The following is a 17,493-nucleotide window of genomic DNA, read 5'->3' as shown; positions in this document are numbered from 1 at the left end:
AATATGGAAACATATAAACTACTCTCTTTTGTTTAAATCAAATGAATCCACCTATATTTTACTGTCTATCCCGTATTTTTGAGTTTTACAACTTTTTATTTAAATCGTAAAATTTATAACACGTGAAATTAAATTAATATTGAATATTACTATTCCTTCTGTTGTATTTGGCCTACTGGACATGTTTATAGTCACAGACCTTAAAAAACGCAATCGGTAACAAGTGAACAGATGTTCAATTTTTAGAAAACACTTTAAAATGACGTCTAAATGCAGACTACATGATGTAAAACTATCTAGAATACTTATCTAGAATGTTCCGTGACAGGAATAGTAGTGACATCTCTTGGTGTTCGATAGAAGCTTAATCAATCTAGTGACTACTCATATTAGCGGATTGCGGGAAGTTCAAAATAAATCCATTTTAATTCATAAAAAGCGTCGGCTAACAGTTGCCCCCTTTTGCATAGTAGTAGTAATAATAATCTAATTTATCGGCATCTATCTCCTTAGAAGTATATTGCATATATTGAACATTTGAGATCAAATACCTGCGGCATCCATTGTTACGTTTTTAAATGCCATTATTACTATTATTATTTTTAGGTTTTGATTATTTTGCAAGTGTTTGCGTGTACCAAAATACGAATATCAATTCGGAAACGTATAAACTGCTTACTGCGGCTTAAAGCCAATGAATCGATCTATATTTCGTTGTTTATCCCGTATTTATAGGTTTTATAAAAAAAAAGTTCAAATATTGTAATCCGTCCATTAAGGTACAGCATATATTAACTCATAAGCAGATAGCCCGTTTTTGTCCAATGTCAAGTTTTTTTAGTTAGAGGTTACCATGTATTTGTGATGCAGTAACCACTTTTATAAGATCTTTTTCTGCTCCCTTTCTGAAAAAGAATCGATGAGCTGTGAAGCCCGAGTTAAAATATATAATAAATTCAATTCCAATGATAATAATAATTACAGAACGGTGTCTTATTGAGCACCCCCACCATACGCTGCCCGTAGTCCTGGCCTTGAAGAACTCCAACAAGGATGCAGAGTTGCTCTGCAAGACTACAAAGAGGTCACAAACTTCCAACAATGGTAAACATCAATTTTACTCAATATTTTTTGATTTATATACGGTATTATTGAGCCTGGTCTCATGCATGCGCAATTGGCACTTCTTCCAGAGTGGAAGATACTCTAAGGGTCAGTTGTTTCACAGAATTTGAACAATTGGAATGGGGTAGTGCATTTACCCTAAAAATTGGATTCTCCTCAGTCGTCTAGTTTCTAACTTATTTTCGGCAAATAGTGGAGATACATTGTCTTGGCTTTAACCTGTCAATGTGGCGATGGGTTAGTTGCGTTCTATTGTACCACAGACATAGGAATTAATAGACGAGAAGATAATGGCGAGGGGTAAAATCAACTGTTGAAGAACGAAGGGGGTTAAGCTGACTGTGATTCGTCAATAAATCAATCTGACAGTAAATAGGCATCTCGCATTATAATATCACCATTTAGTTCTTAAAAGTAAAATCTGCCTTTGAATGAATAGACATTTTTACATGGGAGCGCAAATTACTCGCCACGTTATGAACTAATTTGCGAAGTCCAAATTCGGCAAAGTAAATTTCTTCTGTTTGCAGAGTCGTAGTTAGTTTCAGAGTATTTAGTTAAGACACTTTTATAAATGTTCATAATTTACTTCCCAGCAACCCACCAGCTTTGTGTTTCGCGTCCAGACGTTTCTCGATGTGATAGTAACAACTGATTCATATTATACGATGTGAATATGCTTAAAATAAAGTAAAATAATGCTTATATATGGAATGTAATACGACAATTGGGTTTATTCTCTTTTTCACATCTATTTTTACAAGTTTTCATAGTACAAGTCAACATTTTGCCGTGTTATTTCGTAAAATGAACCGATGATGCCTCGACCATAGTTCGCACAAGAATGATGACGTCACGTTTTCAAATTTCACTTGAGGCCATATGCGAGCCCAGCCGGCTCAATGGAACCGGTATGGGGAGTGGGGATAATACGCTTTTAATCACTTAGGGCAGGTCTACTAATATTCATATGTCTATGTATTGTACTTATACAGTAGAACCCCGTTAATTCGAACCCCGATAATTCGAAAAAACGCGTAATTCGAAATTTTCGCAAAAAAAATTTCCGCTGAAAAATTTTTTCATACAAAATTTTTTTTAATTCGAAATTCGTTAATTCGTAATTCGAAATTTAATTTTGTCCGCGCACGAAAATTTGTTCGTGTAATTCTAAAAAAATTGATTTTTGCGAAAATAAATCATAATATTTCGTAAATCTGAATCTAAAAGTCAGCCGTGGCGGTAAAACGCCTAAAAATGTATTTTTACGTGGTTATACATCGTCCTAATTAGTATTATTATTTTGTAAATCTGAATCGATTTACACTGCAATGTCGTATTTTTTCAAATTTATTTCGAATATCCGAGTTTAAAGGGCCGAGAAAATACATTTTACGCGGATATATGTAGTAGTTTTACGAGTTTACGCCAAATATCTGAATTTAAAGGGTCGGCCGCGACGAAACTCGGCCGCGTAATTTCGATTTACGCGTAAATATATTGTATTTCATCACCGCGACGGAAATCGGACGCGAAATTTCAATTAACGCGGAAATATATCGTATTTTTACTAACTTTACTTCGAATATCCGAGTTGAAAAAATACGGCGCGACGGAAATCGGCCGAAAAATTTCGATCCATGCCCCGAAATATGACATATTTTTACGAATTTACTTCACATATCTGAACTTAAAAGGCCGGCCGCGACAAAAAACTGCAGACAAAATTCGATTTACGCGGAAATATATCATATTTTTACGAATTTATTTCGAATATCTGAATTTGAAGAGCCGGCCGCGACGGAATACGGCCGCGAATTCTCGTTTTACGCGGAAATATATCGTATTTTTACGAATTCAAATTCAGATATTTGAAATAAAGGGCCGGTTGCGATGGAAAATTACCGCGAAATCTCGATTTACGCTGAAATAAATCGTATTTTTACGAATATCTCAATTTAAAGGGTAGGCCGCGACCGAAATCGGCAGCGAAATCTCGATTTACGCGTAAATATATAGCATTTTCCCGAATTTATTGCGAATATCTGAATTTAAAGGGCCGGCCGCTACGGTAATCGACCGCGAAAATAAAGAAATAATTGGTATTAATACGAATTTACAACTAAAATACCACCCGGATTTGAAGAGGCGGCCGAGAAAATCGATTTTCGGCGTTTTTTTTTTTTTTTTTTTTTCATAAAATTTCGAATTACGTGGGAATTCGTTAATTCGAAATTTGATTTTTGATGTCCGCTGGATTTCGAATTAACGAGGTTCTACTGTATTCATGTTATGATTTTAGAAGAGCCGTACATTGCGACAGCCAAGAAAATGCTTGATTCGGTTTCCAGAAAAGGAAATGCCAATCTAACCAGCATCATCCAGCAAACAGACTTACTTAACATTGGTATTGTACAACTTTTAAAAAATTATATTGTGCTTATCATATTTTACTTCAGCTAAATTATAAGTACATAAAATATATATTATTGTTAACTGAACCTAGGAATATATTTTACTTTTAGCTTTAATAAGTTTGGCAAATTTTAAAGTACAAAATGCAAAACCCGCTGAGCAGCCTGTTCCGAAATCTGAACCGATTAAAAAAATGAAACTGCTTAATCTAACTCTCGTACCAACTGTGACCCTTCCTGTGAAAAAGAACGGCAAATATGATGACATTCCCAGTAAGTTACAACATTATAGTGAAGTGAAGCATTGTGTTGACTTGTTGTGAAAAAGTTTTGGGTTGTTCCTCCTTTTTTAGTCAACATTGTTGACTCATTACAGTGTCCATCATCAGGGCAAATGTGTAAATTGACAATTACACCAAAACTAAACGCCGAAAACCACATCAATTTCACTAATTTTTATACTTAAATACCAACCACAAGGGGATTGACGCTCAACAAGATATCACTTCTACATACATAAACACACACTTCACCACAATCTACATCTCTTCTTTTGCCCTGGTGATGGTCAATGTAACGCTGTCCGAAACATTGGCTAAAGAAGGATGAAGCGCAATACGACAAAATAATCACAATATATTATTGGCCATGAAAATCTCAAATCATTAGATATGAAATTATAATGAATGTACAATTTTTCTAGCTGTTGTATCATTCTCGGAAAAATTTATGCTTGTCGGGGGAGTAAATGTTCCTAAGAAATTATCCTGCAGAGGATCCGATGGCATAGAAAGGCCTATGCTGCTCAAGGTGAGTTTTATTAACCCTTTCCTAACGGCTATGAGAAAAAAGTACAAAATTAATGGTTTTATATGAGATTCTTAATAATATGTTGTAAAGGAAACACATAAATTTTTTTTAGATTTTTATTTGCATTCTAGGTATTATTACTGTGACCTGGACTAATTTGTACCGTCAGGAACTTTGTGTATCATAGTAATGTGTATAATAGGAACTTTTAAAACATAGGTTTTTTTTTTTTAAACTAATTAAATCGTTAAATAAATATTAATAGTTATAAATAATTAAAAATGAATCTCGTGGTATTCAGTAAAGCAGTTTTTCTTTTCATTTAGACATAAGAATACATTGCAGTGAGAACATTTTGAGTGAGGCTTTGACTGTATCTTCTTGATGCTGCATACTTCGCATCTGCCTCTGTTTTCTACAAAAGTAGGCCAGTGTATGCCTCTGTTACCCAACCTAACATCTTTCAATGTCGAATAGTTTGCTTTGCGCCTTTTAGATGGGCCAGGGCTGGGTTGGTTTTCCCTCGATAACCTTTTTTTCTTTTCAAGATCTTTTTTTGTCATCAATCCTTGTGCAACTGACCGTCTAAACTCTTTTACAGAAGTCTTTTCAAGTATCAGCCCATGAACAACATATGCATTTACAAAAGCTATATCCAGAACTCCCCAAAACAATCTGTGCCACCATTTTGGAGACTTTCGGTCTACACAGTACAAGGCCCTCAATCTGTCAGCTGTATCTACACTGCCCATGTAAAAGTTGTAGTCTTTGATAGATTTTGGACAAGATACTGTCGATTTGGATCCATTTTTTTCTTTGCGAGTTACAGTTTCTTCTTCGTTGCCATGAAAATTCGAAGCAATGTTTACGACTTTGTTGTCCTTCCATTTCCAAAACCCGATGCCCAAACTAGAAAATCGATAGTCACATTCTCCACGTTTCAATTTAGAGTCAGCTAAAAGATTGTTGGGTACACCCTTACGATTAACCCTCATTGTTCCACATCCGTAAGTTCTTTCAGTCTTCAGTTTCTCCAGTAGAGCTACCGATGTAAAAAAATTGTCGAAGTAAACTACTTTATCCTTCCCCCAGTCAGATTCTGTCAATTCCAAAACCACTCTTTCTCCTAAAGTGCAATCGGAAAATTTTGCATTCATTACTTCGTCTTTTCCTTGATAAATCATGAATTTTTTTATAAAACCTCTTTGGTCAGCCAGACACCATAGCTTATAGCCTCTCTTTATTGGTTTCATCGGAAGATATTGTTTCAAGACTGACCTTCCCTTGAATTTTATCATTGATTCATCAACACTCACTTCTCTCGTTCCGTGGTAGCACCCTTGAAATTGTTTGTTCAAAGCATCAACTATAGGTCTGATTTTGTATAGTTTGTCTTTGCAGTTAGGAAGCAGTTGAGAGTTATCATTGCAATGGAGGTTGGACAAAATAATTGCAAATCTATCTCTGGGCATGGTCTTGCTTACCAAAGGATTGTTCAAATCAGGGGCCGACGAAAAATGATCTGTCCATGAAGGTCTAGTATTGTAGGCCATGTAAAAGTTCATTCCAATAAAAGCCATCAGTTCTTCCTTTTTTAGGTTGAGGACCTTATCATGTTGGACTGCATATAAGTTACTTTGATATATAATTATATCCAGAATATCATCAATGAAAACTAATAAAATATCTATTTGTATAAAGAACATTAACTTTAAATTCAGTAAATTTAAATGATTCACCTCTTCAAGGCATATAAGAATCTAGTAAATCAAAAAATAAATAAAAAAAATTGTTGTCTCATATGCATTCGTGGACTTGTTCGATATAAAAATAATAAATTTCACTCATGTCTCAAACAAATAAAGTATAACAAGAAGTTACTGACGGTACTTATTAGTCCTTAACGATTTTTCGAGTTATTCAAACACTAATAACTAGAATTATGCACTAAAAACACATTCACTACATAAACAAAACCTTAATTTCCAAGTGTAATAAACAATAATGGCACTTACCAAGTAATAACTATTTTTAAATATTTTCTAAAACAACAGCACGTCACCACGCATTACGGTCGTCGTTGCGAAGACTTATTATTTGCCCTACTTGGCGCCAAATCGCCGTATGTCAAATACTTTGCTGTTATTGGCTAGCTAGACGGTACTAGAAAGTATCGTCAGGCTTAGCAAAGGTATAGACGATAATGCGGCATAGATTTTAGGCAGGAAATCAACAGGTACAAATTTGTACCGTCAGGAAGAAAAGGGTTAATGTAAATCATTTTCACATATCGCTCGAGAATCTTATCAAGCACGAAGCCATTGTGAGATTCTGTAGGTCTCAAAGACTGCCACTTTATTAATATCTTTCTCATCAGGGAGAAGATGACATTCGACAAGATGCCGTGATGCAGCAAGTTTTCATCATAGTCAATCATCTGCTGGCTTCAAATCAACAGACCCGAAGAAGACGTCTGCTTATACGAACCTACAAAGTAAGATTTTTGTTCTATCGGTGAACTCAACTGCAACTCTTCTACATGACAATGGTTGAGAGTTGTGATGGATGCATCTAACCAAGAATCTACGTCAATGATCAATTCATCAAAAACGTTATTTAATTTATGCAAGTGTGGGTATCTTACCTATTTATAGAGAAGATCTATTCTTCGACCCTTTTATTATATATGTACTCCACATTCATTATTACGTCACTAATTTTAAAAGAGTTTTATTACATGAAGAGATTATTATAATTATATAAGAATAGAGATACCAGAATAATTCTGTATAACAGATCTGATAATAACACAATAATTAACAACATTTCACTTTGCGGCACGGGTGTTTACTGAGCTAATGAGCTTTGGTGTGAAGTTTGCAATAAGTGACAAAAAATGCACATAAACAAAAGGTTACTTTTTAACTGTAAAACAAACAAAAAACTAATAATTTCGTAATAAACGTTGACACATGATTGCATTTTACAAGAGAAATATTATTACTATATTGTTCAAACGGTAGGTCAATTACTATATTGTTCAAACTTCATGTCATCTTCGCGCCGCACGCTGCACGTCCAGCGGAAATTTTTCGCTACATTTTGTGTGGTATGACGGTTTAGCGTTGTACGGTAGGAGCTTCATACAAAATGAGCGTTCCCAAGCGGGGCGTTTAACTCTATCTCCCGGAATGGTATGAACCTCGGTTCGTAGCGGTCATAACAGGCGTGCGGGAAGCAAAGCATGTGTCCGCAATAAATTATTATCAACCAAATTAATATATTTAGATTGATTTTCTTAACATGTTTTTAAAATTAAAAATATTATGTAGGAATACAATAAGCTGTATAATGTTGTTTAATTTTGTTGGCGGTTCTTGTGAAGAGAGTTGTTATGGATACATATAACCAAGAATCTACGTCAATAATCAATTCATCAATGAATCAATCTTATTATAAATGAAATAATTGATCATTTGCAATTTGATAAATAATTAATTCATCAATCATTTGTGTAATTGATGAAACAATCAGCAATTGATGAAACAATCAGCAATTGATGATTTTTTTTTATTCTTCACTGTCAAACCCGCTAAACTTCCACTGTAAGTAGGTTAATTTGACAACTGTATCACTAAAGCGTATGTATTGTGAAAAATTACAATATATTTGTACAAAATAGAGATAGAAGAATAAATATATATATATATATATTTGGATACTCCTAAACAATAATACTCAACTCAAGTAATTACAATACAAAGACAATTTAACATATGCAATCATGTAATTAGTGAATCAATTGTGTAATTAATTAATCAATCATGTAATTAATGAATCAATCGTGTAATTAATTAATCAATCATGTAATTAATGAATCAATCATTTCATGAATGAATTAATCATTTTAGCAATGTATCAATCAATCCTCCAGGTGGTGGCACTATCCCGTCGCTCTGGCGTCATAGAGTGGTGCGAGGGCACAGAGCCGCTGGGCCGCCTGCTGGTGGGCGGCGATGGCTCGGGGGGCTACCACGCGCGCCTGCGCCCCCGCGACATCACGTCGCGCGACGCCCGCAAGATGATGACGGACAAGCGCACTGCCAGCAACGAGGTGAAGCTGAACGTGTTCAAGAGCATCCTGGCAGGCATGAAGCCAGTCTTTCATCACTTTTTCTTTGAGAATTTTCTGCTGCCGGCCGTATGGTACGAGAGAAGGCTGGCATATACTCACAGGTATTGATTTTAAATTGTTATTTTTTACAGAAATCTGTTGAAGTAGCAAATCAGCTCCAGTGTTCTTTCTGTCTGAAATTTTTATTTCTAGAAAGACCTATGCTTCTCAAAGTGTGTTTTACTAATAAACGTTTCAAATGATGAAATTTTGAAAAACAAGTCATGAAATTTGCACAACTTTTTTTACCTTCTGCTACATTTTTTGTATTATGGTACATATTTTGTATTATGCTACATCTTTTGAATGTTTTTTCAGTGTCGCAACTTCATCCATGATAGGTTATATCCTCGGATTGGGAGATCGACATGTACAAAATATCCTCATTGATAAATCAACAGCAGAAGTGATACACATTGATTTTGGTAAGCCGTATTCCTTTTATGTACATATTTAGTTGTTTAATAAAAACAGTCATGTAAAGTCTGGCAAATAGGAGAATGGATGATGCGAACAAACTGATTTTGGTAGGAGGCAGGGTCAGCCGGAAAAATCAAAATAACCATTCCATTTCTGAAACATTCGTACCATTTGGTATCAATAATTATCTTTGATAGTAATATATTATAAAATAAGATCGACACAAACATAGACTGTGGAGAGTCCTGTCACCCATATGCAAGTGGACATTTGTGCACCGCAAGCCAGCAACGGAAAAGGCTCTCTCTGCTTTCACATTAACAGTGGGACTGTCCTACATTGGCATGTTTGTAGCGTAAATTTAGTATTTATTTAATCCTGCAAATCCCGGTAAAATATTTCTGAAATTCTGCAGGATTGCGGGATTGCAAACCCTAGTTACTATGTATGTAATAGTAACTTAATAATAATCAATAAAGGCAGTTCTGAATATGTCTTATGATTTCAGGTATAGCATTCGAACAAGGCCGAGTCCAACCTACTCCGGAGACTGTCCCATTCCGCTTGACCCAAGACATGGTGGCCGGGATGGGTCTGGCTGGAGTCGAAGGGGTCTTCAGAAGGTAACTGTAACTCTCTCCTACACCACGGGTTGCGTGTTCACTCCTTACCCTCCACATGTATGTGAAAAAATAACCCTTCATCAATGACCTGCACAATTAAGACATTGGCTTACCATTTCAACACACTATTTATTCATTCATTTTAAAAATATTGTCAATTTACTGTTAGATACTCAACCACCATTCAGATTTGAAAAGATGCTTGAAATGGCTTTAGTCATGTTTGGTAACAAGATCTGAACAGTCAGGTACTTCCCAACCTTCCTCTTCCCTATCTCATTCCCTACCCCACTCTCTTCAGCCTCAGTATGCTAAAATTAGGGATGCCATAGTGCCACGGTCAGTTGGGAGCAGTTTGGAGTTATAACTATTGTGTGGTACTCATATAAATTGCCAACTTTTTTATTTCCAGGTCCTGTGAAAAGACAATGGACGTGTTGAGAGCCAATCAGGAGACGCTCCTGACCATCCTGGAGGTGCTGCTGTGCGACCCGCTGTACATGTGGACCATCAGCCCCCTGCAGGCCTACAGCAAGCAGGATCTGCCCACGCCCTCGCTCACCAACTATAATACTGGTAAAATACATTTATTAGTTATTGCATCTACTTTATATTTTTTTAAGTGTGTTACCAGTAGATAACCTGTTCATCTATATCGATGATCGAACCATCGCTCCTCGGTTCTGGTCCCCGAGGTGCAGAAAGTGGTTGTTAACCCTCACGCTCCTGGCATATTTTGTCAGAAGGTCTTTGCAATGAAATGGGATACTTCTGAATGTATCCTAAAACAAAAAAACTGTTTTTGAAAGGTGATGAAATACGCTTCCAAATTTTATTATAGAAATAATCATAATTTTTTAAATATAAACATTTTTAATGAAAACAGAAAAGTTTTAAAAATGGCTTACCTTAGGTTTTTACCAAACTACTGTTACTGATAATGAAAAAAAAAACTTATTTTATTAGACAAATGTCATCTCATTTTTTTGTAGTTTCATATAAAAATATTTTATAAATAATTCACAAAGGTTCATAATTTTTTCTCAAATTAGGTCGGAAAGTTTGGTTTCATAGAAGTGTACATTTATATACTTCTTTTTTTGGATTTTAATATAAAGGATGGTGTTTTCTCTTTCTAAAACGTTTTTTCGTTTAGTTCATATTTCTCACTATGACACTGAGGGAGACAACAATTTCTACGAGACTCCCAAAAGCGAACAAATTAACCTGAGGGTTTAAAATGCTCATAGACTGTCTAAACTCTAGGCCCTCCACTATATGCAAATATCTGATACTCATGATGTGTCAATATAATATTTGTGCCTTATTGAGCGGTAGATACTTTCAGTATCACACTGGAGATACCACCATTCCAAATCAAAATGTTGTTTGAAACATGTTAAGCAGTCCTTCCTTTGTCCAATATTCTGCCCTCCTCGCACTTCAATCTCACATCATTAACAAAATCATCGTCAGAACTGAACTCATACTAGTCATGTAAGTTTCAATGTCACAAGGTGCGACATGTTTTTCATCAATTTCATCTTGTATATTTTGCCCCTTATAATACGATACAATACGAATGCTACATCCCAGGCAGAAGCGGCCTCCGTCGTCAACTGGTAAGGCTCTCGAATAGCAATCCAAAGGTCAGATTATCATTCTGTACTGAAACATTGCTTCAAATGACTTAAGCCATGTTTGGTGACCAGATTTGAATAGCCAGGTACTTCTCCACCTTCGTCTTTCCCATTTCCTTCCCCTCGCCACTACCTTCAGCCTCACAACTAACTTACCCCAATTTGGGATGCAATAGTCTTACTGGCTCCAGACGGTTGGGAGCAGTTAGGATACTTGGGCGATGTATTCACATAAAAACAGGATCTCCTTTCCCGAGGCTACCCGTACACCGGGGTACATTGATTTGTTAGCCTTTGGAACACGTGCTCTGAGGAAAGAAAGGTGGTCAGAGTATTATAATCAGCCTGTAAACATTGCAACCTTATTTGTCGCCTCTCGTGACATGACCAAGATATTGTAATATTACTTCCTATTCTTCCTCATCGTCTTGATAACATTATTCTCATGCTTTCACTTTGCAGAGGCGAGTGGTTCGGGCAGCGAGGCGGAGCGGGCACTACTGCGCGTGCGCAACAAGCTGGAGGGGGTGGAGTTTGGCAGCGCGCTGGCCACCCCGGGGCAGGTGGCCCGACTGCTGCAGCAGGCCACCGATAGCAACAATCTCTCTCGGCTGTTCCCCGGATGGCAACCCTACCTCTGAACAGTCAACCAATTAAATTAACTTAAACAGTGCCTTATCCATACATAACAGAAACAAGGGAACTGCCTTTGTTTCTACCTACACACTTTCGGTCTTTGGCTCCGCCGCTTTGATAAAAGCAGTTTTGTCGTAGCTCGGCAACAGTCTGCACGCTTCCACGCCATGTCTCCCTATGTTTCTATTATCTATGGCCTAATCTAACTAAAATAAACAATAAGGAACTCCAGTCAATTTGTTTTATCAACAATGGCCAACTCAAATACCTGGATACATATTTTTTATTGTTTTCGTTAGTTTTAACCACTCAGAACATTAGAACGTCAAAAGACGTAAATATGATATAACAGCGGTCAAGACATTAGAACGTCTTTTCACGTAAACGCGCAAGATTTTACAAAAATCGATTTATTTCCATCACTAGTATACGGATTGCCATGATTTAAAAAACAGAGTATCGATAATGAATAACGCTACGCGTCTGTATTCAAGAATATCTATGAAACGTAGAGTTGCATTATCTAAGCCGATTGAATCTGTCATCTTGTTCGTTCATAATTTATTGCGTTTCTAAATAATTTATTAAAAATATTTTAGTTTGAACGGTTAATATTTTGAGGTGACTAATAGTTTCTAATTATATTTCTTCAATATATAAAGTGTTATTTCTTTATGATACTCAGAAAAAAGTACATTTTTCAAAGCTTTGAAATAATTGTAAGCGATTTTTACATTTTTTTGACGTTTTCATAAAATGTATATTTAGAAACGCAAATATTTACGTATTACAACACAATGCGATAGTTGATTTCATAATCTTTCCAAAACATTTTTTAGAATGAGGCTACGTTTCCCAAAACGTGAGTTATGAAGCTTTTAGCAAAACTCGTAAATAACACAAAAATTATCACGTTTTGACAGTTCTCAAAGGAACACATAGTAGATAAAAGTCTTTGTCTGAGAGGTTAATAGATTAAATAATTTTTAATTTTTCGGGTCTCCAAAAAGCCTTATTTTTTTTTCATCAGGTGCTGTATTTTGTATGGAAGCTGATACATTTTTTATTCTTAAGATTACCCACTTTTAACATTAAAGAACACTAGGTAAAACGTTAGCATCTCGTCACTAATGTTATTGTTTTGAACCAAAGTGCAAAAATACCGCACCTAATAAATGATTTACCGGTGTTTAAAATCCTGCATTACTACGAAAGAAAAAGACATTGTAACCATTCGTAACCACGTCGATTGGTTGTGATATCAGAATCTGCAGATTCCGTTGTACCAACTAAACAGTGTGTTATAATGAGATGGTGTTTTATTCATTTTTAAATGACGTTTTATAAATTCTATGTATCTTAATATATAAAAATCACGTGCCACTGAGTTTGTACACGCTTATCTCCGAAACCGCCCAACTGATTTTAGTGAAATTTGGTGAATGTGTATCGTTGGTTCCAGCTTGGTGGCGCTGTTGTCGAGATCTAATTTTTTTTTTTTTTTTCAGTTATATCATCCAAAAATATTGGTATTTAGGTTAGAAGGCGAGCTTTCATAAAAATAAAAATTGACTGGAATTCCTTATTGTAATAAAATCATTGTATATAGTAGTATAATTGTACCAGTCTGAATATGTCTACAAGCTGAAACCGGCAACCGTTGAAAAATGAAATAAGTGTTAAAAACTTAAATAATTTCAATATATACTCTTTTATTGTTCTAAGTATAGAATAAAAAAGAATATAAAAAATGTTATTTGGGTTTGTTTTGTAATCCAAAAGTGGGAGCATTCAGAAATTCAGTCTTTCAGTACAAAACGAAGTACAATGGCGAATACAATGTCAGGCACTGTAAGATAGACAGAGCACCCAATGTTGATGGTAATCTTGATATAATAGTCAAAAGGTACTAAGTGCCGACAATCGTTTCTATTCAAATCTACTTAGAAGGCGTTTATATTTGAAGGTGTGTGTTATCTATTCAGTGGGATGAGCGGATAACTCATCAAATTGACAATTCAACACACCTTTAAAAAGTGATATAAAGTCATGAAAAGAGTTGAAACAAAAACTTTGTCTGAAGGTTACGTAGTTTAAGTTTATAGCTTAGTTTTTTTTCATTGATTTTAATGACTTTATATCATTTTTTAAAGGTTTGATGAATTGTCATTGTGTTGAGTTATCCTGGAACCTTTTTTAATTAATTATATGAATATAGATCAATATGAAAAAAATGCATTTATTTTTTTTGTTAATAATTTCGGTTTCTAAATAATGATTTGCTAGTTTGTAAGTACATAATGTATTCTCATAATCTGTCTTTGTATCCCATATCCATGTTAATAATTCATTGCAAATATTATTTTTTATTATTAACATCAATATGTTAAATTTATTTTCAATACATAAAAGTTTGTTGATTTTTTCTCTCTTTTCAATTTATAATTTGTCCATATTGTTGCGAAGTCTGTATCTCGGTCCATAATGCAGCTACCTACGGGGGAGTTTTTGCTGCCATCTTAAAGGTTCAAGGAATTAATGAAGCGATTCTCCAGTAAAAAGACAAATTGGCTTTATTGTATCCTATTGCTGCAACGAGTGTATTTTTGTGCTTTACTTATTAAATGGGCCATTTTTAATTAATTACATTTAACATCATTCCATACTGCCTTCCAACTGCAATATTATGATGGTTTATTAATAAATCTGTGATTTAAATCTTATAAAATTTTAAAAAAGTACCTGACAAATTCACAATGTGAATCAAAATGTAACATTTATGTTTCAGTCTAAGGACGGGTTGTTTCGGAGAATTTGAACAATTCTTTAAATTTCATAGTACAAGTTCTGTGAAAGATTTTTTCAAGTTCTGTTATTATTTCAGTTGTGTCAAGCAACTAGCCTATAATGATATGATAACAGGGCTTGAATAGGACTTTCACAGAACCCGAAAATGAATGTTGAAATTTGATGAATTGTTCAAATTCTCCGAAACAACCCGTCCTTAGAAATGTTGTTGTAATGTAAAAGTATTTTTATAAATTTAATCTCAATAATAAGAATATTTTATAATAAAGAAAAGTGGATAATGATGGGTTTGTAGATGTCATTGTTTATAAATATAATAAAGGAAATAAAACTCATTGCAACATTATTTTAATTTTATTTTTTTATCACATTTCTACAATATACAGTAACAGTACATTTATTATAAGTATAAAAATTAAGGTAATTTGAAATTAAAAGTTTGTTCATAATGCGTTAACATGGACAATATTGACATCATTATAAAGAAACATTATTTTCATTAAAAACTTTCCCTTGATGTTATTAAAATTTTACTTCTCGTTTTGATTCTTCAAGATCTGTTAAATTTACAAAGTTATTTTTTCTACATATTTTTATTACATTGGCAGATCTAATGCTAGCAAATCTTGAACCAATTAATTAATTTGTGAAATTGACAAAATGTAAAAACATGAAGAGAGAATTTTGGTAATATTGTAATCAAGGAAAATTATTCAACATACATAATTTTAAGTAATATTCACAAATTAAATTAATGTTTATTTATTTAATAACTAACAAACACTGAAATTTAGAGGTAAAAATTTTATCAATTTAGCATTTTGCATCACAAAAGCTTTCGTGGGAGGTAATTACATTTTTTATCGGGTTTTATTGTTTTAAAGGCCACTAAGCAAAATTTACATAAATATTAATCGTTTCGATAAAAAAATAAATATATATATAAATATACCCCCAGATTTTAAAAGCACTCCATTTTTTAAGACAGTAAACAAGAGTAAGTTTGTAGGAATTTAATGGCTTTTCAGGTGTAATAATATTATAGCCAGGACTTTTTCTGCATTCATTTGCCACAATTATAATCTTTGAATATCTTAGACGCTTAAACTAACTGATCTTTATGTACTCCTGTTTTGTACTGCTGATTTTACACATCTCTTATTTTAAACTTATTAAACCTAATTAACAAACAATGCACTAAATAATAGCACATTGTCCTCAGCTTGCAGTAATTACATTGTTAGTGCGCTGCATTATGGTATCAGATATTTTCAATTTCTTATGCCAGGGTTGGAGTTTTAAATTTACAGAATTTGGTACTACTGCGAAACGAATACATAATACACTACTGTTTTAAGTATATAAAACCATATAAAAGTAGCAAACTTATCTAACACAACATGTTTCTCATAAATTCTCCATTTGTGGAACTAACTACGCATGTTTGCCGGCTGTATCTATCTTGTATCGGTAGAAAACTAAAGTTTTTGAAAAGCTACTGCGGTTTAATTTAATTCATTGCAAATCAAATGAACTCTGAAAAAAGTGTATCGGTGTTGGGTGTCATATTCTGTCACATTCGTACAATAAAAATCTCGTTTTTTTACATAAATGCAATGATTTCTTGAATGAGAGTTAAATTCATAGGCATTATGCGGTGAATTTTGAAGCGTGTTAGCGTTGACTGGGTACTTATTTGAAGTTCATCAGGCCGGAAGCCTTTCCGAGGAGACCGGCTGCTCCCTCAGCTCCCGACTCGGCAGTCTTTTGGGTTGCTGCGGCAATTCCAGCCACCATCTATAACAAACAGTCAGTTATTTACTTTTGAAAAATAAGATAGTACTAATAAATCTAAACGAAACATGATACAGAACAGGACACAGAAAAATAAAAAGATAACAGTCACAACTAGGAATTAAACCCAGGATCTCTTGTCTTACTGGTACAGGCGTCTTAACTACTCGACCATTGGGAACTATTTACTAAATGTCATATTAACAATACCATCTAGCAACAAATGTTTCCCATATATTTTTTTTTTGTGTTTTTAAAGAACGTATTACGCTCAGTCTCAGTATCCAGTCGGCATTCAAAATTATAAATTCTTAAAAATCTTTTAACGAAAGTTAAAATGATAAAAAACTTTGACTTGCTGCAAAAAGCCAGTGGGGATGTGGTGTCTTTTTAAGGAGAGGAAGGAAGTAACATTGTAAGAATGGTGGAAAATACATATACCGGCGCCCACGTATACAACCCTATAATATAATATTGTTTGTTTAACACAAGAGTCGTAAAATCGAAATGTCCCTAGGCTATGCCAAAAGCTTCAATGACATTCATCCTTTCTTTATGGGAGATATTTCTCCTAGTCTGACATTGACTCATAAAAGTCATGCTATCTCATTGTGTATTACAGTGAGATATATGATTTGAACAGTGTTGAAAAGAGAAAGAGTGCACCACGCTTTGTTTTTTTCTTTAAAAGTTTACAAAAGACGCTCCTGAAAATTTAAAAATAATTCTATGAAGCAGCATTTCAAAAAAATATAATATAACTCAATTATTTATAAAATATTTTATAACCTTTTCCCTCTGCTCATCGGCATACTTCTCGGCATCCTTAAGCTTGGTGTCCACGAGTGTGCTGGCGCTCTTGAGGCCGGCGTCTGCCGCCGCCTCCACCTGGTGCAGACCCTGGTCGATGGCCCCGGTCACCGCACTCTGGGCCTGCTCCGCCACAGCTGCTGCTGCCTTCTTGCCCTCCTCAATTGCGCTGGCTGTAATCATTATTTCAATGAATTAAAAATAATAACCACTTGATTTTAACTATTTTTATTGTTTAC

The 17,493-nt window shown here is 34.6% G+C and overlaps 2 protein-coding genes across 2 annotated transcripts in view; one reads left to right on the top strand and one right to left on the bottom strand.

Moving 5' to 3' along the window:
- tefu (Serine/threonine-protein kinase tefu) overlaps window positions 1–12,150 on the top strand; it is a 57,068-nt gene extending 44,918 nt beyond the window's left edge. Inside the window, exons 25-34 of the mRNA XM_089636349.1 lie at window positions 985–1,104; window positions 3,428–3,532; window positions 3,651–3,812; window positions 4,243–4,349; window positions 6,727–6,843; window positions 8,284–8,585; window positions 8,842–8,948; window positions 9,452–9,566; window positions 9,979–10,142; window positions 11,669–12,150. Of these exons, the coding sequence (XP_089492475.1) occupies window positions 985–1,104; window positions 3,428–3,532; window positions 3,651–3,812; window positions 4,243–4,349; window positions 6,727–6,843; window positions 8,284–8,585; window positions 8,842–8,948; window positions 9,452–9,566; window positions 9,979–10,142; window positions 11,669–11,847 (1,478 nt within the window). The 3' untranslated portion in view covers window positions 11,848–12,150. The remainder of the gene's footprint in view (window positions 1–984; window positions 1,105–3,427; window positions 3,533–3,650; window positions 3,813–4,242; window positions 4,350–6,726; window positions 6,844–8,283; window positions 8,586–8,841; window positions 8,949–9,451; window positions 9,567–9,978; window positions 10,143–11,668) is intronic.
- A 2,839-nt stretch (window positions 12,151–14,989) lies between these two features.
- Window positions 14,990–17,493, bottom strand: part of LOC149420390 (uncharacterized) — a 40,319-nt gene continuing 37,815 nt past the window's right edge. The window contains exons 6-7 of the mRNA XM_089636683.1: window positions 17,234–17,427; window positions 14,990–16,447 (exon numbers count right to left, since the gene is read on the bottom strand). Coding sequence (XP_089492809.1) covers window positions 16,343–16,447; window positions 17,234–17,427 — 299 coding nt within the window. The 3' untranslated portion in view covers window positions 14,990–16,342. The remainder of the gene's footprint in view (window positions 16,448–17,233; window positions 17,428–17,493) is intronic.

The sequence above is a fragment of the Hesperophylax consimilis genome, chromosome 10, assembly GCF_061612785.1.
Source record: "Hesperophylax consimilis isolate HC1 chromosome 10, BYU_Hcon_1.0, whole genome shotgun sequence".
NCBI lineage: Eukaryota > Metazoa > Arthropoda > Insecta > Trichoptera > Limnephilidae > Hesperophylax > Hesperophylax consimilis.
The sequence above is the reverse complement of the archived record's forward strand: the minus strand, read 5'-3'. Positions and strand labels throughout refer to the sequence as shown.